This window comes from Strigops habroptila, chromosome 8 (assembly GCF_004027225.2).
Source record: "Strigops habroptila isolate Jane chromosome 8, bStrHab1.2.pri, whole genome shotgun sequence".
NCBI classification, from domain to species: domain Eukaryota; kingdom Metazoa; phylum Chordata; class Aves; order Psittaciformes; family Psittacidae; genus Strigops; species Strigops habroptila.
In genome coordinates, this window is record NC_044284.2 from 4,068,082 (window position 1) to 4,093,850 (window position 25,769).

The window sequence follows — 25,769 nt, forward strand, 5'->3', positions numbered from 1 at the left end:
TTTAGAAGTCTGTATTTCCAGTGCACTGCTATTATTTAAACATCTGGTGTACTTAAAATGCATATTTCAAAACCACTAATCTGGGGGGAGAGGGGTTAAGATTTTACATCTCTAGTTTTACACTAGAGAAAAGCAAACTAGGGGAAAAGATAAACTTTGACAGATGCTCCAAGCAGCCAGGAAGCACAAGAGCTGTCAAAGCCTGCGTTCTGGATTTGAGCCGAACCAAATCACAGAAGCAGTTTTTCAGTACTTGGTCTGAAAGCAATTTAGCTTTTCTGTGTTAGCGGATTATGCTGTTTTCAACAGTTGTTGGAGAGATGAGTGATGAAAAGCATTTTCATTCTGGGTGTGTTTCCAAGTAGAGAATGCTCTTGCATTCAAACCCGTCTTCTTGCTCTGATCTCTCCTGAAGCTGAGAGGGGATGTGGTCTGTCAAGCTCTGTGCAGCACCATCCCCTCAGCTCAGCCTCAGAGCTGCTTTTGGGACCCCAGGTTTTTGGGTCTGGGATGGCCTTAAGTTTTTCCAGGGAGAAATCAGTAGAAGGTGGGGGCTGTATCCTAGTAGATGCTATGAGGGTGCTGAGCAGGGACTTCACGATTGGGCATCCTGAACCTGGCTCACACTCTGGAGTGAGCCCATGGGTATGTGAACTGTCACATAATAACTGATGGTATTATAGCTGTCATATAAGCACTGACAGTGCCACCCGTCCTTGTGTCCAGCTGGGTTTGGAGGCTGGTCTGTGACAGCCTTAACTTGGGTACAAACCAGCACCGCTCTTGGCTCTGTTGTAGGTTAAATACTGCAAGGCAGCACTTGGGAGCAGCAGTAACACTTCTGGAGTTTGTAAATTATGAACCACAGAAGAGGACAATCAATAGAAAAGCCAATGTGCTAAGTTTGCAGTAATGGCATTTCTTATGTGACCTGTCCCACGTTCCTCTGGAGTCTGCCAAAACCAGAGAGGCAACCAGAAATCAAAGGATGTCACCAACTTGCACTCATACACATGGTTTAATCCCATATGTGTTGCCTATCATTTTGGAGGAAAGAATACTTTTAGTAAAATAAATACCCCCACATTACTTCAGACATCACCTGCCAGAAAATAATGCAGGAATTCACAAATAAACTAGTTTTCTGCAGGTGGTAAGTTTTTTTTCCAGTGGAGCAAAGTATCTGGAGCGTCTATTGTGTGCTTAATATCAAACATGAATTTTTGGGCTTTCTTCCATCAGCTCACCTGCCAGAACTGCACTAAGCCTCCACCCCCAAACCCACCACCTCTAATAACCCATGGACCATGTTTCTTATTGCAGTATCGGTGACCCTGCCTGTAATTATTCTTCACAGGCGAAACTCAGCTCAGTCCTTCAAGTACTGCAGCAGCTCTGAACAAAAATAACCCCAAAGTCCACAACAGGAAACGTTAACAATGGCAGGATTACTGGACCCTGTGTCACCGTAAAATAAATGAGCAACTGAGAGGGACTTTAGGGAAAAGCAGCACCATGATTAGGTAATGGGAGGGACTGACTTACGAGAGAGGACTAAATGAGCTAAGCGATGACGAAAGGGTGAACAGCAGAACTGCCTGCAAATGTTTGAAAGAAGAAACCATCCAGGACAGGGAGGGATTCTCAAAGCTGCTGCCAGGAGTTAAGAGTAATGGAAAGAAACCAATAAAATGAATGCTGCAGTCACCATAAGCATTTCTTTAGCTCAAAAAACCCCAACCTGGTGCTTTTGTCCATATGGAAACCTTGCTCATTTGCCCTGTTTTATTCCTCAGCCATATCCCCACTTAGAATTATGTCATGGTACAGTATTGCTGACATCTTTTAGGCTGGCAGCTCTGAAGGACTGTGAGGGAGCTATGCCAACAGCCTCTTCATTTCTTGAGGTGCCTCAGAAAGCCTCAAGGCTTTGGCTGAGGGAAGCAGTTCTGCACAGCAAAGCACTTTAGCAAACACTTCAGCCAGACGATGAGCTGGACTCCCACAGCTATAAATCACATCAGTGGTTCCCAAATGAGGACCCCGAGTATGCCCTCAGCCAACCCTGAAGCAGACGGGTCAGAAAATACACGGAGTCAGAATTACCCACAGCTCTGCATGGCAGACCTTCAGTCTGCATCCCAATCCAGTTAACATCCTTGCAGCAAAACAGCTGTGAGGCCTCATGCTGTATTTGTTTCCATTAACTCCCCCCCAGTGGGCTTATATGTTTGTATTTGTTTACATATTTGTACTGTCCCCAAGGGATACTCAACGCTATCCCTAAGGTTAGGGGCGAGTCATTAGAGGGCAAGTACCTCCCTCTGATGCAGAACTTGTCCCGTCTCTTTCTTCTGAGAGAGATGTAAATCTTTCTTGGAAACGCTGGACGAAAGTCCCTTCAAATATGTGGTTTCTTTCCGCAGCAGTTTTCAGTCTGCGCTTTTTGAATTGCTGGGCCAGGAGTTTATGTTTCCAATTGTCGCTCTCCGAGACGCTTGTCTATTGTTAATGCGATCCCAGCCGCTTTACAGCCTGCTCTCTTTATAGTCTCCCCACGGCCCCGCGCCTTGAGATTGAGGGTTTCCCATCGCAATTAGCGCTGCCGCCGCCCCCCTCGGGGCTCCCTTACACCGACTTCACGCCGCATCTCTTCAGCCAGCGCCCACCGCGCCGCTCCGCCTCGGGATGCCGCGGGCCCTCCCGGAGGCCCCAGCGGCCGCTTCCCGCTAGCGAGCCCCGGGGGAGGCCTGCGGGGCGGCACGTCTGGGGCTGCTGCTGCTCTGCCCGGCCCGACCGGCGCCCCCCGGCCGCCGCCTGCGTCAGGCCGGAGACGTGGCCCCGCGGCGGCGGGGGGCGGAGCGGCGGCGGGCGGAGCGCGGCTGCGGGCGGCCTGGCCTCCGCTCCGCTCCGCTCCCCGCCCCGCCCGGCCCGGCCCTGCCCGCCGCGCTCAGCCCCGCACCGCGGCATGACCGCGCTCCCGCACGGCCGCCCCTGACCCCGCGCACCCCGCCGGCCGCGCACCAGGTAGGAGCCGCCGGCTGCTTCCCCCCGGCCCTCCGCGATGCGCCGGGGAGGGGGCCCAGCGGGGACGGGGCCCGGCGCTGCGCTCCGGTAGGGAGGGAAGGGGAGGGAAGACCCGGCTGCGGGGACGCGCTCTGCCCGCCGACGGTGCTGCCCCATCCCTGCGCAGCGCCCGGGGAGACAAACTTTATCCGGGCTCGTCGCCGCCCCATCCCTCCCCATCCCCTGCCGGGCCGCGGCGCTGGGGCGGCCCTGGGGGTGCCCCGCGGGGCGGCGGCCCGGAGCCAAGCGGGGCTTCCCGGAAAGCGGGGTCGGCGAAGCAGTCGCCGTGGAGATGGGCGCGTTGAGGGAAGCCGTTGGTGGTGTTTTCCCCCGGGAAAGAAGCACAAACCCGGCGCAGCCCATCCCGCGTTACGGGGAGGCGGCGGCAGCGCGATGCGGGCAGCACGGTCCCTCGGCGGGGTGCGGGCTGAGGGTGCCGGCGGGTCCCTGCCGCCGGGCCGGGGGGGGGGTGAGCGCAGCCCCTGGCAGCACTTTGAGGCCCCGGCGTGCCCCTGGCTCTGCTTTCGAAGAGATTTAGGGGAGTAAAAAAGCGGCGGTCTTGATTTGAAATCGGTTCGAACCCGGCTCTGCCTTGTCGCAGTGTGATGGGCGGTTTTGTTCATTATTCACGAAATGCAATTTGTCCAGTTCGCTTGAAAGAGTTGACCAAGCAAAATCAGAGGCTTATGAAAGACTGCCGAGAGCATCCTGCTAGAATTTCTTCGGGATGAAACGTTTAAAAGTGAGGTGTTTTATTGCTCAGATCGCTATGCGAGCTATGGCTTTCCTTTGTTAATTCTTTTACTTTTGGAATAAGTACTTTCTGTGGGGAAAGACTCAGTATTATGAGCAGCACTGTTTGAAGACAGTGTTTGCTCCCACAGAGTGCTGCAGGCTTGAATGATGCTGTGGAACATTGGGCAAGCAGGAAGGTGCTTTGCAAGGTAGTGGAGAAAAAGATGGCAACGTTGGAAATAAATAATAATTAAAATATCTCCCCAATTCAACCAAGTTTGCACATTTCCCCTCCCGCTGCTTTTACTTTTCTTCTTAGCATGATGAAAGCAGGTTGGAGGGTAGCACTCACCCTTCTGGGCATGTCTCTTTGCCCCTGTGGTTCAGATCAGCATCAAGAGCTGGGCTTAGCACACGTCCAAGTTAATCTCCAATTTTAACCTGGCCTTGGGTTCCTGCTGTCTTGCAAGTGCCATGGGGCTGCCAGCGAGGCACAGCAGCCTGGTGCTGAGCACCTGTGGTTTCTGAATCATTTCCTTTTCCAGTTGCGTTTGTTACATGTGTGGCCACGGGGATGCTGTTTTTTTCCAGTCTGAATGCTAACGGGCCCTGCTGGAGGTTTACTGTAATGTAACTTTCTGTGGGCTTTTTGTTGTTATTTGCTCTTGTAAGCAGTTTTAGAAAGAAACTTCTGATGGAAAGCCTGAAAATGTAGTTACTTTGTGTGTCTGTGTGTATTGGAAAAGGCCAGTGCTGGTTGTCAGCGAGCAACAAAACCAGAGAGTGCTGAGTTCTTCGTTCAAGTTCCTTGCCTTGGTGCTTGGTGCTACCTTGCAACAAGTTCCTGTACCAGTTGGAGCTGATTTCCTCTCGCATCTGGGTTTTGAGGCCCACAATGAGGGGCTCTGAGGGAGTAGAGGGGGTGAAACAATACTGAGGTGGCCTCAGCGCCAGAGTGACACACAGCAAGACCCAAAATAAGGAATTGGTTCAGAGTGCTGGGAGGAGCAGTTCCCCCGATTGTCCATTGACCTCAGTTGCAACTGGTTGAAGTGGCCCCTATTCAGCACCAGAAAGGCACTTCCCAGCACAAGCCTTTTTGAATGTTGCGGGAAGTAGAAAGCATTTCCATTACTGTCCGAACAATTCACAATAACAGGAGCTGGAGGTTGATTTTACAGGACTTCTTTTTCCTCTTTGAGAGAATTTAGTGAAAAGGTATTGTCCTCATTGTCACAGAGTTGTGAAGGGCAGGGGAGGGGCTGTGTATTAAAGGAAACCCTGAAAATGAAACAGTTTGTCTCAGGGAAAGCAAAAGAGAACCCCAAAATACTTGCCTTAAAACCTTTCTTAGTAAAGCAGAGAAGCCGTTCTCCTTCCAGAGCGATTTGTCAGAAGAATGTTAACAACTGTTGGATTTCACATGCTCAACATAATGGAAACTTTACTCTCTTCTTCATCCTTTAGCTGTTTGCCCAGGGTTTTTTTGTGACAAACCTCTGGTGCAGATCCAAGCTATAGTGCAATGACTTGTGTTGGGGTTGGCGTTTCTAAGATCTCTTTCCCACTGGGAGGATACTGGGTTTGATTCACTCTCTCAGGCATGTGTGAGTATGCCCTTTGCTCCATTGCTTTCATTCATAATGCAGGGCAGGCATCTCTGGCTTCCAGGCAGGCAAAGCATCTTAGAGCTGCCTTTAAACCTGACAGAGCCTGGCTCAGCTTTCCTGCACTGTATTCATTCTAGTGCCTGACACAAGCAATTAATCAGACACAGCATAAGCTTTACAACTGTAAAGTTTCTGTATCATCCAGAGAGTCATAGGCTTGGATCAGAATGATATTTTTGGACAATTTTCTAGTCTGGAGGTTGTGTCCACTCTGTTCCCATCTCCTATGAAGGACTGAGTTACAATCTAATGTTCGATCAGGTCAGATTTTTAAAGGTAGGATAGTGTCATGTATGTGCTTTGTGCATTTTCCATTTGCTTGGGAGAATCCTTCATTAAGATACAGTGCATGTTTTTTCTTAGTTTTAAAGTAAGTCAAAGGCCCCTCCTGAAATGCAAAGTGGCACCTTTCTCCATGGAAAGTTGCTATTGCTGCTGTCACGGTGAGCACAAAGTTCTACTGAATTTGAACCAGCATATGTGAAAACACTTGGCCCTCTAGAGTAGCATTAAAAATCCATTTCTCACTCTCAAAGTAAACTTTAACTTTTCCACTGGCTTTCAGGTGAGCAGCATCCAGCCTTTTATACCAGCTTCAAACCCTGGGCTGAACCATTATTAGCTGAAAATGAAGACGCCAGCTCACATCTCCCTTCAGTGGCAATAGCACATAGTGATTCTGTATTGATGGGAACCCCCAATTCAACAAGCCAGCACTAAAAGAAGACTGCTGAAATGCTGAGAACATTTCCAGTTTTATTCACTCAGCATTGAAAGCAAGGTGGGAGTTTGGACTAATTGCTTGCTCTGGAGCATATGGTGAAGCAGAGCACAAGTTAAGCCCTGCCCTGAGCATGCAGTGGGGTAAGATCCTGATATACGTGTGATTTACAGCAGAATGCAGCAGCTCAGAGGTGCAGGTTGCTGTCTGAGGGCAGGTTTGGTGCCCTGAGCACTGTTAGAGACCTCCTGTTCCAGTTGATGTGAATGAGGCGTCTCAAGGGTAGATAGCTTTCATGGGTGTTCACAGACAATATTGTTTGAAAAGCCCTTTGTAAAGTGTAACGTGATTAAAAAGAGTATTTGCTCTTTGCCATCATTTACCCCGACAACATAATTTCCAAGACCTGCGCACCCACTCTAGTGTGGTCAGATACCCGCCTCAGCAACAGCTTTGATCTCACAAAGTTTAGGCTTGATGGAAACAGCCTTTCTTTCTGTTTTGTGATGCAGCTACAGACTTCTCAGTGGAACAAGAGCTAATTCCCCTTCAGCGGGCCATGGCTGGGTACTGAAAAGGTCCAATAGAGAATTTAGGCAGATACTTTTGGTATTCCACATCTCTGAAGTTTGTGATCCTGAAAAGTCACCTTATGTGAACAGGTTCTGTAGCTGTTCGTGTTTGTCTTCAAGTGTGTGTAGATCACATCCGTTTTACGTGCTTGGATTTACTTTCTTATTCTTTCAGGAGTATGAATGAGACTATGAGCTTTATTTTTATTGTCAGGGATTTTCTGTCACAAAGGATGGTTCAGGGGGAAGAAAACTCATCAGCTGTGTTTTGGGCTGAGAATACCTGTGTGTTTATCCAGGCGCTCTGGGATCCGTGGTTTGTGAGACTACTGCAAAGTTTAGAAGGCTCTCTTGTGTAGCATGCAAGTGGGAGCAGAAAAGATCCTTTATGTGAAAAAGTCTCACAAATGGTGAAAACAGGCATTTCTTTAATGGTTTTGGCTCAATCACTGCATAAAAAGTTTTTAACTAACTTTTCAGATGGTTGAGCTGCTTAAGACTCAGAATGGACCCTTTGTGCTTCCTGTCCCAATTAGGAATTAATTTTTAATTACATAAGCTGAACTTTCTTATTATGAGCACTTTTATCAGCCTGAGGCCCCTGACTATTCCTTTGACAAGGAAGGCACTGGTTTGTGTAATACTGCCTGTCCTTTGACATGCTACAGCATTGTTTCCATCTTCATTATCTGACTATGTTAAATAAGTGTTTGTGGAAAACCTGGTGTAACTTTGATTAAAACTTGATGTGAGTTTACTTTTCTCAACCATTAAGACATATTTCAGGAGTACTAAAATATCCCTTGCTGGATGGTTTCTCGCTCAGTGCTTTGATTTGCTGCTAAAGGTTTTCACTGGCATTAAGAACATTTTGCAGCTCTGGAAAGAGGGCCAGCAGCTTGAGTGATAGCCTTGATAAACTAAGAATGTTACTCCCAGAGCTGAAAAATGGTAAGTATTGCCTTTGAAGTAATCTTTGACATGGAAACGCGGAGAGTGTACTTTCCTTTAGATTTGGACAAATAGCTCAGCAAAGCCAAATCTCCTATGTGATTTCATGGAGACTTTATCTGGCTGAATCTGGCCCTGAACATTTTTTGTCTTCAGTCTAACCAAGTGGAAGTCAAAGAGCTGCTGACAATAGGAAGTCTTTTTGGTGTGTAATGCATGAAAAAGTACTATGACTCAGTTGAAGCAAACAACAAGGTTATTGTCTGGGATCCATCACCAAAGCTGCACTTTCTGTATGTGTAGGTGGAGATTGCAGAATATATTTTGAAATGTGGTTTATTAAAGTTCTTCCTCCTTTCATCCTTTATATCTCCTCTTTACATCCCTTATGTCTCCTCTGAGTTCTTGATTCAGGCCTTTAACCTTCCATTGCTTCAGCAGATGCTACCAACAGCAGCAGGGGGATTCACTGCTGCCTCTGAATACACTGCGCTCACTCCTCAGTGTGTGAAAACTGCATGGGTTGCACGCCTCTTGTAGGACCACGGAGTTGTGGGTGCTGAATGATGTCTTCTATGTATTTTGTGTCTTCAGACTGTATTGTTTCTGTTCCTCAGACTACAAATTAATACCAACTGTGGCACGTAATTTGGGTAAGGCGTAGTATGAAATCAAATTCAATCTGGTGGCTTTGCAGGGAAGTTTTGACATGCTATCAATTCAGACTCAACCACTGCAGAGAACTGGAAAGAGTGGTATGTTGTGGTTTTGTAGGACTATTCGTTCAGATTGACCACCGAAGGTATTAAAGAAAGTAGATACCTTTCTGTTTTGCAGCTGGAGAAGTGATGGTGTGGCGGGTCAGTTTGGTGTGCCCAAAGCAGGAGCTCAGGGATTCCATAGCCAGGTCCCAGTGGGAACTCCTGACTCCTGCTCTCTGGTTCCTCCAGGCCACATTTCCTCGCCAGCCTCAGCCCAAAGAAGATGTATTTGTTTGAAAATACAGTAAACACATGGACTTTTAAAAATAACTGCTTGGATGCAAATGGTTTGTTTTTAATAGTTTCCCAGTTCCTTAACTTAGCATTTATGTTTAAGCAACAGCATCATTTGTTTGTATTTCTTACTTCAGGGTGATGGTATTTCTTCCTATGAAAATCTCCCTTACAGTCAATGGAACAAAAAGTAACCCAGAGTGTTTGAAGAAGTGGCAATGATGTGTGATACTTTTTTTCTCTACTCTCAAGCAGCGTTCAAAGGAGTTTTTCCAACCCAAAAATGTTGTCAATTTTGTGTTTAAATTTTATATGACAGGAAACACCAATGGCTGTAAAGCCTAGTAGGGGAACTGGTATTCTGAAATGCCTCAAATACATGGAGAAATTAGTAGCAGAGATATTATTATATGTTACGTGGAAACTGACCAAGCACCTACACTTAACAAAGTGCTGGGCATTTTGGTCGGTGCAAATATATAGCATGATACCCACCAAAAGCAAATGTCAGCATAGTTCAGGAATTATTTCACTGCACATACAGTGTGCGTGAGAATTCACTGATAAGGATGGAATATCAACCTTTTGGGAATTAGGAGTTGCTAATTCCAGCCCTTATCATTTCATTTCCCCCTTAGTCTAATCTCAGTTTTCCAGACTTGGTGCCTTGTCCCTGGGTCCACTTTTAGTCCTCTCCAGGTTAGGTGATGAAGTGAAGCAGGTTGGTTATCTGTGATCCGTGGTGCCAGCACGGGCAGTGCCAGGAGCTCTGCGGGGCTCCTGAACACACACTGAAGTGTTCAGCTGATGAGACATGCAAACCCCCAGTTTCCGAAGGTTTATAAATCAGCCAGCTGTGGGCAGCTGTTCACACTGCAGTAAAAACTGCAGTACCAAGCCATTTTCATGCCAGGCTGTGCCTGTTGGCCCTGGCTAGAGGAAACTGTGGCCCTAACCCCTGAGGCTTGCATAGACCCATGATTTTATTTAAATGGGGTATTTAAGAATACATCACTGTGAACCTGATTGCCAAACACCCTTATCCCTGCTTCTTTAACTGTCTCAGTGTGCAGTTCCCAATCAGGCAAAATAAGAATGAAGAATTCTGCTTTCCAGTGCAGCCTCAGGCTCTGTGCTGAGAAGCACTTGAGTAAACTTCAGCTGAGGCCAGACAGCACCAAACCACCTGAAGAACCATTTTACGGTATTTATATGGAGTAATAAATGTTTTCATCCAAGGACAGCGGGATGTGGTGTTCAGGATGTGCAGTGCCATGTCCTGTGTAAAGCAAAACCCACTGGAGTGCAGCCCCTGCACGTGCAGCCCGCAGCACTCAGGCTCTGTCATTCCACATCACCAGGTCACAAGCTCATTGTGTGTTCCATGTGTGCTGTGCTCTGGTTTGGGTTGGAAAGGACCTTAAAGCTCATCCAGTTCCAACCCCCTGCCACGGGCAGGGACACCTTCCACTAGAGCAGGTTGCTCCAAGCCCCTGTGTCCAACCTGGCCTTGAACACTGCCAGGGATGGGGCAGCCACAGCTTCTCTGGGCACCCTGTGCCAGCGCCTCAGCACCCTCACAGGGAAGAACTTCTTCCTTATAATGAAGATAAATATGCAATAAATCATGTGTGGGAACCAACCCAGAGTCCTACTCGCAGCACTATTCCCAAAAGGCATTCCATAATTTATCCTAACACATGCAGTATATTTAAACCAGCCAGGAGAGTGGGTTTTGACTAGCCATGCACTTCTCCTTTCAGTGGATCTGATGTGAAACGCCAGGCAGCCCCAGTCTGAATTGTCTCTTGACATCTCAACCTTGACCCTTGCTGGTGTACTCAGCTTGGCTGCGGTTGTGGCCCTGTGGTTACCAGCCTGAGGCCCCTGACATTGAGGGGAAAGCTCCTTCCCTATGGGGGTGCTGGGGCCATATCCGTAGCATCTGGGACTTGCTTGGACTGGACACTGTTCTCTGGAGGTGGTGGTGCTGATCCTGCATCTGAGGAGGGTTGATGGGATGTTAGGGAAACGTGGTTAAACATCAGCTGGCTAATCATTTAAACATCTTTTCTAGTCAGCTTAAGAAACCTCAGTGTTTTATGCTTCCCAGTTGTAAATGTCACTATTTCTGCAATGTTATCTCTCTCCTCCTGCTGCGTTCTTCCTCCTTTTCCCTCTGGTGTGTTATTCATATCCTGCCTCTACTGAACCATTAAATCCTGGATGTTAATTGCCTGTCCAGCACCCAGGGGCTCCAATTCTGATGTGTGGCTGTGGATGTTCCCCTAAAACAAGCAATGGATGGCAGCATGATCAATGCATGGCAACATGATTGGGTAACCGCTACTTGAAGCATAAAATAGCAGAGTTTCTTTTAATATAGCTTTCTTGTAGTCACAGTGTCTCTACAAACTGCTGTGAAAGCTGAGGTGGGGCTGAGTGGGAGCAGGGTTGATGGTTTTCTCCAGCAGCGTATTGAGGGCTGGTGTCAATCCACACAGCTACGCTCTATACAGTGAATGGAGTTACTCTGTGAGAATCTGCTTAAAAATAGCAACCGTCACCTAGCAATAGCTGGAGCGTGGGGCCTGGAAGTTGCTAGGAGCTAAAAGCAATTTTATTTGGGGCTGTACCAGAGGGGCACATCTCTGAGCATTAATGTTTTTTTGGTGTAAAGGATGAATACAGCTTCATGGGGAGAGGTCTTATAGGGGAGAGCAGAACCAGTTCATCTTCCCACTGCCGGTTAGCCACTGTGTGCAAAGCAAATGTTCCACCCAAATAGCAGAAAACTAAGTGAATTATTTTACTTTATGTATTTGAGTGGCAAAATGTGCATTCTCAGTTTACTTTTTTGCTGTCTTTGCCCAGTTCTGATGCGAATCAGTCCAAGCTGAGAAGTCGGCAGTGACATTGAGATGGATGTTAAGCTGTATTAGCAAAGTTGTATTAAATGGAAGAAGTTCTCAAAAAAGGGAGAAGTCCTTTTGTATTGAGAAAGAGCTACTGCTACTGAGTTCTGGAGGGGCTAGAAATGATGTTACTTCTCTCCCTACTTCAAAGCACTTCTTGCTTTGCCTAGGAAGGCTGGACCAGATGATCCTGACGTCCCTTCTAACCTGGGGTTCTGTGATTCACATCCACGTCTCCAGCCACCCGCCTGAGCTCCTCTGCGTGGCAGGAAGTTAATGGGTTAAGTTCCTTTCTGCTCTGCAGCACATCACGCGGGCTGCCCCATTGGTAACACACACGCGTTCTTCTCTTCAGCCGCACTGGCAAGAGCCAGCATCGCTTCTCAACTGTCCCCACCGCTTTCCTTTATGCGCTCTGATGAAGGCTGATTGATGAGAAGCTGTTTTGCTCCATGATGCAGCCATTTCACAACCATCCGCTGGTTCAAACTCTAGATTTATGAAGTTTATTTTGTTTCCAATACTTTCCTCTCTGACGTGGTTCTATTTATTCTCCTTAGCTCTTTTTGGTCACATTAGTTGTGTCTTGCTCCTAATTGCTCATGCATTAGCTGATTCCTGTAGTTAGCTTTTCTGCTGGAGTAAATATCACACCTTCCTTGTACCCAGATTCGAGTATTTCATCTTACTGTCATGTATTCATTTTCAGTAATAGTTTTCTCTATTTACTAGAAATTTTAATAATAAAAGCTGTACTAGTTTCTCTCCCCTCACTTTTGTTTTGGTTTGGGGGGGCTGTTTGGTTGGTTGGTCTTTATTTCATCTGTCAGATGCTCAGCTCTTTTCTGCAGCATTGCTTAACAGCCAGTACAACTGTTTGTTTTTACCCCAAGTTCCTATTTTATTTCCTTCTGGTAGCTGATTACCAGATTATTTCTCTCATGTACAGACTTCCTTTCTCTAGAGACTGAGGATTTTTAGAAATTCGAGGGAGAAAAAAAAGGAGAATGAGTTCTGATTTTAATTGAAAACAAATATCCAATATTTACAATTCAATATTCCCTAAAGTAGGTTAGAATAGTATTTAACATAAGTCAAACTGCACATTTCAGCTACAATGTATTATGCCATTAAATAGCATTTTGAATGTGAGTGAACTGAAATTAGTAATGCTATCTTTGTTTTCACCAGCTGAAATGTTGAATTCCTTTTCTTTTATCTCCTTGTTACAAGAGGTAAGATTCTGTAGTAGATGCTGTGCTGTCCAAGAGATGGCTGTGATTTGGGCTGCAGTGTGACAAATTAGCATAGAATCATAGAATGGTTTGGGTTGGAAAGGACCTTAAGATCACCCAGTTCCAACCCCCTGCCATGGGCAGGGACGCCTCACACTAGGTCGTGTCACCCAAAGCTCTGTCCAGCCTGGCCTTGAACACTGCCAGGGATGGAGCATTTACCACTTCTTTGGGCAGCCTCTTCCAGCGCCTCACCATCCTCACAGTAAAGAGCTTCTTCCTTATATCTAACCTGAACTTCCCCTGTTTCAGTTTGAACCCATCATCCCTGGTTCGATTTGTTTAAATTCATTATTGACAGAATCACTTTACTTTATGCAGACCTGGATTGTGCATGGTTATAAATGAGTCTAGGAGTGGTGCAGCCCTGGGGGTACCAGTGGGGAAGAGCCAGGCTCCAGCCATGGCCAGGAGGGAATTTTCAGGCTTGCTCTGAGCCATGTGGACCTGCTATGTCTTCTCTAAGGCCTCAGAGCCGCTGCTAATAGGTGTCCTTTCAGTCACTGAACAGGCCACAACGGAAGAGAGAGGCAAGAGCGGTTTCGTGTCATCCTGTCCTGCATGCAGATGCCAGCAGTGCTGGTAAGCCTGGGCTTCTCTGTGCTTCCTTCCAGCATTTCCTCTTTATTGCTAGTGCAGCAAGGGGAGAAGCAATAGGGTTTCTCCAGAGGATGTTGGAAAACACTTATGCCACTTCTTCACATCCAATCTCCTTTTAAAGCTTCTTGTGAATGTCTTTTCCCCCGAGGCTAAAAAATACTACCTGTCATTAGACATTGTTGGTTTATTTATCATTCTTATGTGCAGTACTATTACTGTCATTCAGCAGCATTTATCTTCTTTTTTTAACAATAAAGGAAAACCGAAGTGGCACACAGATTTTGATGCCTGGTGTTGGACTGCAGACCTTCCACCCTCAGGGATGGGTTTTCTAGCATGGCTTAGAGAGGCTTTCTGTATGCAGGTCTCTGTCTCGTTGGCCCATTTACCACGGTAACAGTATGTGCACTCTACTAATGAGGAGTCACACTATGCAAACCGCAGCCTCTAAAGGGAACAAGGGAGCAGAGCAGCATGTATTGGTGGTGCCAGAAACTATCTGCCTTCATCTGCATTCCCCACACATCACTTAGAAGAAATAAAGCAAACGTATAATACAACAAAGACCCCTAAAAATACAGAGTGAAACCTATCAAATGCAACAGCAAAATTAATTTTTGGTCTTGAAAGCTGTCCCTGCACAGTAATTTGCAGGATAGTTTCCAGTCCCATCTGCTGTCCCTGTCTCAGTACTGCTGACTTCCATAACGCCGTGGCTCAGATCCGTAGAGTTCCTTAGATGTCTAACCAGCAAGGATTTGGTCCCAACATGTTTTGGTGCATGAGAGCACTCATGTTTTCTCCAGAGCCTTCACTGTAGGAAACATGTTTTTTTGTCTCACCTGATGCTCAAATTGTCTGTACTTTTAGAAGAACTTTACAAGTAGAACCTTTAGAGGCTGTGGCATCAGAATATGAAAAGCACTCATAAGCCATTTCTAAAGGGAGGGAGCAGGGGAGAAAATACTGTGATTTTAAAGCTATCTGTTGGTACGTATACTTGGGCGTACTGATGGCATTCCAGGCAGCTAACTAGCCAAAAAACCTGAGCCAGCAGTGGTATATGTATTACAAAGCTTTGAGCAGGACTGTTGCATGGCAACTAGTTAGCTGACATCCATGTTAGCATATTCCTGTAAGAATTTTCGATGTGTTTCAGTGCTCGATAGAAAAACTACTTTTTAAAGCTTACCAGCAGCTATTGCCAGTCATTTTATGTGGAAATTAAAAAAAGGAGGGTAATTCCTTACCAGTGGCAGTGAAATGCATGAGGGTATGAAGAGAGATCAGTGTGTGATGTTCTTCAGCTCCGGTGTTGCTGGGAGCTGCCGCCACTCCAGGGATGCAGGCCTGTTGGCACTGATGCTGCTGGTCCTCTGACCTGGCTGTGTGAAGTGAGGCTTTGCATCGCCATTGTTTTCATTGATGGGCTATTAATTTGCAAGTGCTGCAAAGGACAGCCTGCCTTCCCCCTGGGGATTGCCAGCCGTGGATTGCGTCTGGCAGTGTAGCACGCATCCTGGGGACAGCTTTGAGAAGGACAGGAGGCCGAGAGAGGTTCTTCTGCCTGGCCAAGCAGTGCTTAAAGCTTCCCGTGAGGGCTGCAAGACGACAGGGGAGCAGGGAACAAGGGCTAAAAGGTTTTTATGCTACTCACTCAGAAAGCTGCAAAGCCCCAGCCTAGCTACTGACCCATGTTCATTTAGAGATGTCACCTTCTGCCTTATGGGGCTGCGGTGCCTCCTGAGGATCAGCTGCAGAAGTAGACCTTGAGAAGGTGTCAAAGTGAGTATGGTCAGTGTGGTGGGAGTCAGTTGCAAATTCCTGGCACGGCTGTATGCTTGCCATGAATGACAGTGATTAGGGCCTGAGTGCTTCCCTACCGGATCCCCAGCTCTGAATGGACTGATTCCCTCAAGTCCCTGGGCAGCATATCCGCAAGGGTGTGCTTATCACTGAGCCTGGATGGCACCAAACCCACACTAATGGGTCCCAGCTGAATCAGGATTATAGGCTCTCCTAATATTATTGTAATACAAAGTGATTGTGGTGGGCATTTACGGTGTTAGTTAAAGCATGAGTTTTGTAAGTTGCCCTTGGGAGTATCTTTGTTGCATTCCCATGTGAATTTATCTTTCCATCGTAACTTACTGGGGAGTTTCAGTACCGGTTTGAGCTCAGGGATTCAGTTACATGATCTGCTGTAGGCTTTAAAATCAGTTGCTTTGCCTGTACATGCTCATGTGTTAGCTGATATTTCAGAGGATGTGATGATGTAAGCCTAGACATCTGAGGTGAAGATAAAAGCCCTTGATCTGCCTGTAGCTAAAGCACTTTTGCAACTTGCGCTCAAATCATAGTAGATTTAAAACTGCAGTGAGTATGCACACAAATATTCCAAAGCATCCCTGAAACCACTATGAATAAAATGAAAGTGAATGAAACGTGATAGCTAAATGGTCCTGTGAAATTTGAGCTCAGGACAAGCATTCTAGCCAGACCTTTGAGATCAAAGCTAGTGTGTATAAAGCTGAATGTCTCTATCTACAGAATGGGCTGATTTTTAGGGGATCATGCAACCTCATTGACTCATCAGATATGGCTGGAGTCAATGTAGAAAGGATTTTGCCTGCCTGCATGGACAGGACCCTGGTCCTGCTCTCCCTTCCTCACAGGAGCTGCCGGGGACAGCACGAGCATCCCTCTCCTGAGGTGGGATATTAGAGGGAACCTTTCTGCCACATCCTGGTTGTTCCATTTCCAGAGCAGCTTCCTTCAAACCTCACAGAAGTACTTGCTCACACGGGCTGCAGGAGGCTAAACCCTGGCCTTGCTCTTTTGTAGGACGATGATTCCCGTGACCGAGTTTCGCCAGTTCTCGGAGCAGCAGCCGGCGTTCAGGGTGCTGAAGCCTTGGTGGGATGTGTTCACGGATTATCTCTCCGTCGCCATGCTCATGATTGGTGTGTTTGGGTGCACATTACAGGTAAATCCATCGGGACTGATGCAAGGCGGGCGCTCTTGGGGTGAGGCTGAAAGAACACCACAAATGAGTAAGGAAGCAGGGTGTCACAGCTTGTTTTATCTCCTGGGCTCACCGTGAACAAAGCAAAAATCTGCTGGTCCCAGGATTAAAGCTGTTTAGGTAGCAACATCAAATAACACAGACCAGACTTCTAGCAGCTATAAATCAGCAGAGCTGCGCTAGAGTTGATGGAGTGGTGCCAGCTAAGATAAGAGCTGTTGGCTTGGCTTGTGCCTGGATGCCTGTTTGCACCACAATTTGGCATAACGAAACAGATGATCAACTGAGCTTCTTATTTGCTGCCATTTTTCTGTTTAAAAGTTTGAAGAATGTAATTTTGTAATTTCTGTTTTCATTTGGCAAATGTTAATGTTCCTCCTGTTGTTACGCTTCAAAGGGTTTTGAAATGAATGTGCTTATTTTATTACCACCACCCACAACTAATATTATGCCTCTTCCATTACAAAACATCTCTGAGGATGCTTACACGTAAATTACTGACAATCACTGTGAGTTACGTTTTGCTAAAGAGCCAAAAGCTGAAAAGAAATGAAAGTACTATTGGGGATGGACTCCACAAAAATAGAAAGTTATAGTACTAGTACAAGCAGAAATCTCATGTTCCTTGGCATGACTTAGAAATGGAGCTAAAGGGAAACAGTGGCAGAGCTCTTATTTCAGGGGAATTTGCTCACTTACATGATTTTCTCATACTATGTCCCAAATTTCAGGGGAATCAGCTGTAGTTTTGCCTGTATTCTCCATTTCAAGTATTTTCAGTTGAAAAGATATGATGTTCATGTTTAAAAATCTCTTTATAGAGGGCATAATTTTGCATTAGTAGCGAAATGTTTTCTTAAGCACACAAAGTAGAACATCTGTTATTTTTAAGTTTACCTGCTTGGTTGGATGAAGCACAGGCGAAAATAATGTGTAGAAGCACTGGAAATAATAGGTAATTTTGGTTTTTTAATTCCATCTTAGGAATTAAAAGCCAGTGTGGACCATCAAGGAGGATCTGAATTTGGCAGCTTTTGCTGCATACCCTGTATTTAGTGCTTTCAACAACCATGATGTCAAAGAATACATTTACACTACACACACTGTGTTTGGGCTAATCCCAGTTAGTCATTCAGAGCAAATAACAGAGTTCCTTGGTTTATCACATGGGTTAGCATCTTAAATTCAGACCTATAGGAAGCCTTGCACTGAACTCAAACTGTTACCCCAAGTTAAACCAAAGGTGATTGGTTCCTAAAGGCTCTCTGACCTCAGTTTGCCAATATGGATGGCCAGCCCAAATTAAGAAGGTTGCTTTTTTTGCCTTGTAGACAAATCAAGGACAGGACAGAGCTACTTTCCCCCCTCCAGGTGTGTGGTACAAGGACTCTGTGTATGAGAAACTGAACAAAAATGACATCCGTGCACACATGCAGACAAATACCGTCAATTCTGTATATCCCTATCTGTCTTTATTAAACCTGAAGATTAATAATGTCCCAGCATGATATGCCCCATTAGCTCTTTGTCAGCTATTTCCCGTGTGATAAGACATCACAGTGTGAGCATACAGCCACATGAATGCAGTTGTGCAGGTTACAAGCCTAAGCTGTCTCTGAACATTGTGTAGCCAGGGTGAACACACCTGGCAAGAACAGTCTGTCCCTGGGGAGAGCAATGCAGGAGATCCGTGGTCTTTTCGGAAAGCATTACCCCCACTTTTCCCTTTTCTGGATTATCTCAGTACCTTTTTGTTCAAATTATGGAAAGCTAACGGTAGATGAAAAAGGGTGACCTAGTTCTTGGCATATAGAACAAGTGCCTTGCTGGGAACAATAACAACAACAATAATATTAACAATAGCACAGCCTGTGTGGCCAAGTGCCAGGCTGTGGAGCCTGGCAGCTGGAGGAGCTCCAAGCACAGCTACTCACTGGTACTGCCACCACTGTCTGTACATGAGTTTGAAAGATGTCTTTTTGTGTGTTTCAGGTCATGCAAGACAAGATAATATGCCTTCCAAAGCGCATCCAGCCTTGCCAGAACCAATCTAATAGTTCAAATGTGTTTAACACAATCCCAGATACAACCCCCCTTCCTCCACCCAAGCCATCCACCCCTCCAGCTACAGTTGAAATGAAAGGACTGAAGACTGATTTGGACCTTCAGCAATACAGCTTTATAAATCAGGTGTGCTACGAGCGTGCTCTGCACTGGTATGCCAAGTACTTCCCTTACCTTGTCCTTATACACACACTGGTCTTCATGCTGTGTAGTAACTTTTGGTTCAAATTCCCTGGATCGAGCTCCAAGATTGAACACTTCATTTCAATACTTGGGAAATGTTTTGATTCTCCCTGGACAACAAGAGCCTTATCCGAAGTGTCGGGGGAAGACTCTGAAGAGAAAGATAACAGGAAGAACAACATAAACAAGTCTAATACTATCCCGCCAAGCACTGAAGGCACTTTGGTCAAGACACAGTCTTTAAAATCAATCCCTGAGAAGTTAGTTGTGGACAAAGGAACACCTGGGGCATTAGATAAGAAAGAAGGGGAACAGGCCAAAGCGCTGTTTGAAAAGGTGAAGAAATTTCGGCTGCACGTGGAGGAGGGTGACATACTCTATGTCATGTATGTTCGCCAGACTGTACTTAAGGTAATTAAATTCCTTATTATTATTGCTTACAACACGGCGCTAGTCTCAGAGGTGAATTTTACAGTAGTCTGTAATGTTGATATTGAAGACATGACAGGATATAAGAACTTTTGCTGCAATCACACGATGGCACATCTGTTCTCTAAGCTTTCTTACTGCTACCTGTGCTTTGTAAGCATCTACGGCCTCACATGCCTTTATACGCTGTACTGGTTGTTCTACCGTTCATTGAAAGAGTATTCTTTTGAATATGTTCGGCAAGAGACGGGAATTGATGATATCCCAGATGTCAAGAATGACTTTGCTTTTATGCTTCATATGATTGATCAGTATGATCCTCTGTATTCCAAGAGGTTTGCTGTCTTCCTGTCTGAAGTCAGCGAAAATAAGCTGAAACAGCTGAACCTGAACAACGAGTGGACTGCAGATAAACTGCGGCAGAGGCTACAGACGAACTCTCATAGCCATTTGGAGCTACAGCTTTTCATGCTCTCTGGACTACCCGACACAGTCTTTGAAATTACTGAGCTGCAGTCGTTAAAACTTGAAATCATCAATAATGTCATGATACCAGCAACCATTGCACAGTTGGACAACCTCCAGGAGCTCTCGTTGCACCAGTGCTCTGTGAAGATCCACAGTGCTGCCTTGGCGTTTCTAAAGGAGAATCTCAAGATCTTAAGTGTGAAGTTCGATGACATCAGAGAACTTCCACACTGGATGTATGGCCTCAGAAATTTGGAAGAGCTCTATTTAATTGGCTCCCTAAGTCACGATATTTCCAAGAACATTACACTGGAGTCTTTTCGGGAACTTAAAAGCCTTAAAGTTCTTTACATAAAAAGTAATTTGTCCAAAATCCCACAATCTGCAGTCGATGTTTCAAGTCACCTGCAAAAACTATGCATCCATAATGATGGCAGTAAGTTAGTGATGCTCAACAACCTGAAGAAGATGGTCAATCTGACACAGCTGGAATTGGTTCATTGTGATTTAGAGCGCATACCTCACGCAGTCTTCAGCCTTCTCAGTCTTCAGGAATTGGATCTAAAGGAAAACAACCTCAAATCCATTGAAGAAATAGTAAGTTTCCAACATCTGCGAAAACTGACAATCCTAAAGCTGTGGTACAACAGCATAACATACATCCCAGAGCATATAAAGAAACTCACCAGTCTCGAGCGGCTTTCCTTCAGCCATAACAAAATAGAGGTTCTTCCGTCCCACCTATTCCTATGCAACAAAATCAGATACTTGGATTTGTCTTACAATGACATTCGCTTTATCCCACCTGAAATAGGAGTTCTGCAGAGTTTACAGTACTTTTCCATTACCTGCAACAAAGTGGAGAGCGTGCCAGATGAACTGTACTTCTGCAAAAAACTGAAGACTCTGAAAATTGGGAAAAATAACTTGTCAGTGCTTTCTCCTAAAATCGGGAATTTGGTGTTCCTCTCCTACTTGGATATTAAAGGCAATCACTTTGAAATCCTCCCACCTGAGCTCGGGGAATGCAGAGCTCTGAAGCGGACTGGTTTCACTGTAGAGGACACCTTGTTTGAGACGTTGCCTTCTGATGTCAGGGAACAAATGAAAGCTGAATGACTAACTTCTGCTGAGTTACATACAGAAATAACGCTTCTACCAAATACGCTGTAGAAAGTGCATACTCCAAATATGCATTTAGTTTGTCATTATTATTTTTTCTCCTTTTTTTCAAAGAAATCCTTTCTGTACAAATTTGGAGCAAGGAGTACATATATTTTTAAATAAAATTTTCTGGTATTTTTTCACTGTTTTAAGGTATTTTTTAAGTTGGTTTTGCCCTGAGAACAAGGGTGGCTGTAACTTAATTTTTACTGGTAAAAGAAATTGGTTTTATCTGCTGATATTTTGGGTTTTTTTCCTTTGCCTAATCCCAACAGGGGAACTGTGTTTAGAGCGTATGCTTTGGGTTGTGTAGATGATTATGTTGTCTTCCTGGTTATTGTTAATCCCTTAGGACATGGTCGTCGATGGGTGGTGCTGAAGGTGTTGAATGCCTTGTTTCCTCTTTTCTTCAGTGGCAGTAGAAGGCGTTCAGCATCTTACAAGATCAAATCTGGGTTGACTATCCTTTTTTTATTTGTGACGTGGCTTTCTCAGATGGTCAGAGCAAGTTGAAAATGTTCTTTATGTATCTTACCGGGTCTGAGGGAGCGTGCAGCACTCCTCCAGGGCCTTTGGGCAAGTTCAGTCTAGCTGTCTGTTCACACAACGCACCGAGCAGGAGGCACTGACCGCGGGTTCCTCTCCTCAGGAAGAGTAAAGTCACAACATACAGCGGAGTCCGGACCAAAGTGACTCATGTTTGAAGATGTTTCCAAGCAGTGCAAAGGGATGTGGCTGCCCGTTTCCTGCCAACTTGAGTGGAAGGGATGCGATGAACTCACTGTGCTGGAAATGTCAACCCCATGAGGTGAAACACTCCCTTGAAATATCCCCATCCTCCCCTAAACACCTCGTCCTGCAAGGGAGAAAGTGCCCTCTGCCCCCCTCAGTTCACTTCCCCACCGGGATGCTTGGCACCTTGCAGGAATGGGATCCAGAAAAAGTGCAATCATGTTTAGTTTGTAAAGCTTCTGACAAGGAAATAGGATCTAATATGCTCCTTCGTGGAGCTTGGGTATCCCATAACCAAGCTCAGCACAGGGACATCTGCAGATTTGCAAAAATGAGATTAAATAAATACATTAACTTCTCAAAGGTCTCATCCTACCGGATCTTCATCACCATCCTACCAGAGGACAGTGATGAAGGCTATGTTTTCAGCTCCCAGCTAGTAATTACATTGGAAATCATACAGTTGGAAGTCTGCTTTTTAAAATAATGTAATAATCTGTAATAATTATGCAGCAGGTTGGGGAACTTTATCCTCTGAAGCCACGTTCAGTGGTTTATTTAATTCAGCCATTTGCTCTCTTTTAGGCAAGTTTGGCAGGTATATGATAACTCATGTGCTGCTCACAAGCTAATTTAAGCTAATAAAAAATAACCATTGATAGTAAAACATTTTGCTGGAAAGAGATCTCTTCATCCTATCCAACAACGCGTCTTTGAGTCAGATGCAGGCACTGGATAAATGCTTTGCAGGAATATCTAGGAATCATAGAATAGTTAGGGTTGGAAAGGACCTTAAGATCATCTAGTTCTAACCCCCAGTACTTCTTTCTCTCGGAGGCAATGCTGTTCATAACTTGCAGGCATTGAGTAGCCGATTGTTTAAAGCTATGTAAAATAATTGTGTGATGACTGTCACGTTGGTGGCTCTTCAGTGTTTTCTAACTGCCCTTGCGTGTCTTGAGCTACAGTTGAACTGAGATCTTGAGCTTGCTACAAAAGCATACTGTTGTTTTAAGAGTCTGACTTATAAAGGTGGGGAGACAGACTGAAATGAGAATTTCCTCATTAATCCAGGGTGTGCTATGCAATCTGGTATGTGGGCTTGCCACACTACCAAGTCAGGCTGATTTTTTTGTGCTTGGCTGCATTCTGGAGAAGATCCACGTGATTAATCAAAAATGGGTCAGGCATGAAGGAATCAAAGCAAGCTTTTTTAAAGGGGTTTGATTTAGTTCTGTTAAAGACCTAAAACTGCTGTAGCTGTTGCGAGAGCTACTCTTACTCGTATATGGAATGCACTTATTGGAACAGCTTGGCAGTATGTATATTCCAAATGTATTTCACTTTGATGTAATGTGAGGGAGAGAAATGTTTCATTGCTCATATTAACCTAATTATGTAAACCAAAGTGCTGTTGTCCCTGATGAATGTAAACTGTTTAAAATGTCCAAGTAATCGGTGGAGCTGTATAGTTCTCTGACTTAGATTTGAAATATGGGATTACATTTAAAGTTTTTTTTTAAAGAAATCTTTCTATTCCTAGATGTAGCATTTTAAATCCCTAATTTATTTTGTGTCTAATGTTGTTTCATGTGTAGTTTGTGGTCTGTTTTCTGAATGGAAGTTATGCACACCTCAGAAACTGAAGGTTGGAGACTTGGTCTATGCCATTTTTGTAAATACATCACTTAGGGGATGTGGGGGTTTTGGTTGTTACTGATTATAGTTATACCAGTGCAACCCCTCCTGTGGACACAGTTACATGAGTATAAAGTGCCTTGTGCTGGCATACCTTTATTCACGTTGATAGGAATAAACTATACCGGTCTAAGCACTTTCACACAAATAACTATCTTCTCCAGGGGTTTGGTCTACTGAGACAGCTTCGTTGATCTAACAGCTCACTGCCACCAAAAAGGGGCAGTTTCTTCCTCCTCCCATGCTCCCTATTCCTGCCTATATGTTCTGGCTGCTTCTCTTGTACCTTTACTGGTCTGGTGCTGGTCTGATCCCTCCGCAGGACAAATCAACTTGAGAATCCAGCAGAAAACTAAGCCAGTTTAAGAAAGGGACTCATTTTCTCCTTGATTAGCTCTCCAAAGGATCAGATGGACATGAGGGTGGGACTGCAAGGGAGCAGGACTCTGCAGTCAGGGTCTGGACAAGGAGAAGGTGGGACAAGTCACTTTGGAGGTGCTGAGCTGCTAGGTCAGTCCATCATCTTGCCGAGCCACGTGCTTGGAGAGCTGTGCTGCTTTATCTGTCGCAGGGTTGGGCAGCATGGCTTTTGTGGGCAGACAGCCCTCAGGCTTGCAGTGAATGATAAACTATCACATTACTGTTAATTGCTTCAACTTAATGAAACAAACTCAGGTAGCTGCACTGCTGACTTTTCTAAACTTCTTACTGTCTGGTCTCTGGGGCGTATTTTCCAAACCCATATTGCAGTATTTTAGAAGTATGTCAGCTCAGAGAAGATTGTTTCCTAACTCTGTATGACATCCAGGAAAATATGTACAAGTGCCATATTTACTCAGTGATTCATGTACTGCTCATATGTATATTCACATGCAACACATACTAGACTTTTCTGTGACCTATAGTATTTGACTTAGAATGGATGGGCATTTTGTGGATAATACTTTAGGCATGGTTTATATGTAAGCAAAGAGTTTATATAACTACATACATTAAGCAGGTGCCTAACAAGTACAATTCCAGGATATAAGCAAGGCATTTTACATTATTGCTCAAAAAATAACACAAATCTTCCTTGGTAATGGAAGCAGAGACAACAAAGAGTGCATCAAAAATAAGAAGACAACCTTAATAGTGTGTTAAGCCTGTAAAGCAAATCTGCTTTGTGATCAAAATCTGGAGATATGCATCTCCCCTTTTGTCGAAGTTAGGATGGGTATTTGTGCATCCAGCCAGCCCAACAACTAATGCAAATTCTGATTGGAAAGCGCCTGCTCCAAGTCTCATGTCACATTTCTGGCACATCTAACAATTCATGTGCTTAAGTCGTGATGAATCCTGTAAGAATGCCAAGGAAAACCTTTGAAATTTGACCAAATGAACAAACTCCTTATTTCTGTAGCAAGAATCTTAATCTGATAGACCTGTGTAGTGTTACACTGCAATATACTACACCCAGAAGAAATGGAAATAAAATGCTCTTTTGTAATAACGAACATCGTCAGGCTGTAATGTGATTATTTGTTTGGGAAACGTTTTGTTTCTGGGTTACCAACAGATCAGATATAACCATCTTTTGGGTTCGATCCCTTGGGAGGGAAGTCAAGAAAATATGCTTGAAACAACATCATTAGACTTGACAGGTTTATAGCTGCGTAGTCCCACTTCCCGTGCTCCAGCAGCCAGCAAAGAAGCTGTCCCAGTGGGAGCAGCTCCCCTGCTCCGGTCCCTGTGCTGTGCCAGGGCTGGTGGGAGATGCCTGCACTAAGGGAATTGATGCTGTTAGCCCTTGCATCTGATGTAACCCTCTATAAATCTCCTGACCAAAGGCAATGGGCTTGTGCTGCCTGCATTTGGCACAAGAAATGTTCCTTTTTTCTCTATAAGTTGGAAGCAATAATGTGTTTCAGTTTGGGGTTTTTATACCAAGACAACGCTGTCCTGATGAGACGGAGCAATGCTCCTCTCTGGTCACTGTGGTCCCAAGGAGAGGAGGGGAGCGATAAGCACAGCGGCTTTGCCTCTGGATGAGCCCTGGCAGAGAGCTGGCACCAGGGACACGCTGCCCCTGGGGCATGGCAGGCTTCACAGTAGAGCAGAGGGAGCCGTGCTGACAGCGCCTGCTCTTAGCCTCCAGGCTGCTCCCTGTGAAGACACAGAGGGCTGGGAAAGCTGGTCCACCCCTTGCAGCCTCACTCCTTCCCACTGGCCCTGCAGGAGATACCATGGGGATGGAGGCACAGGCAACACTGCTGTGGGAATCCCTGGGGCAATGAGACCCCTGGAGCTGGAGCAGATGTGTCCTGTTTATGGAGTGGATTGGATGCTGGAGAGGGACTCTTCATCAGGGACTGTAGTGATAGGACAAGGGGTGATGGGTTCAAACTGAAACAGGGGAAGTTCAGGTTAGATCTAAGGCAGAAGCTCTTCCCTGTGAGGGTGCTGAGGCGCTGGCACAGGGTGCCCAGAGAAGTGGTAAATGCTCC

The 25,769-nt window shown here is 45.4% G+C and overlaps 1 protein-coding gene across 1 annotated transcript; it reads left to right on the forward strand.

The window, feature by feature from the left end:
- The first annotated feature begins 1,009 nt into the window (after positions 1-1,009).
- Positions 1,010-24,779, forward strand: LRRC8C (leucine rich repeat containing 8 VRAC subunit C). The gene is made up of 3 exons (XM_030494199.1): positions 1,010-3,027; positions 16,365-16,506; positions 18,538-24,779. Exons 2-3 carry the CDS (start codon positions 16,369-16,371, stop codon positions 20,806-20,808), a joined length of 2,409 nt encoding a protein of 802 aa, XP_030350059.1. The 5' UTR covers positions 1,010-3,027; positions 16,365-16,368; the 3' UTR covers positions 20,809-24,779.
- The last annotated feature ends 990 nt before the right edge of the window (positions 24,780-25,769 follow it).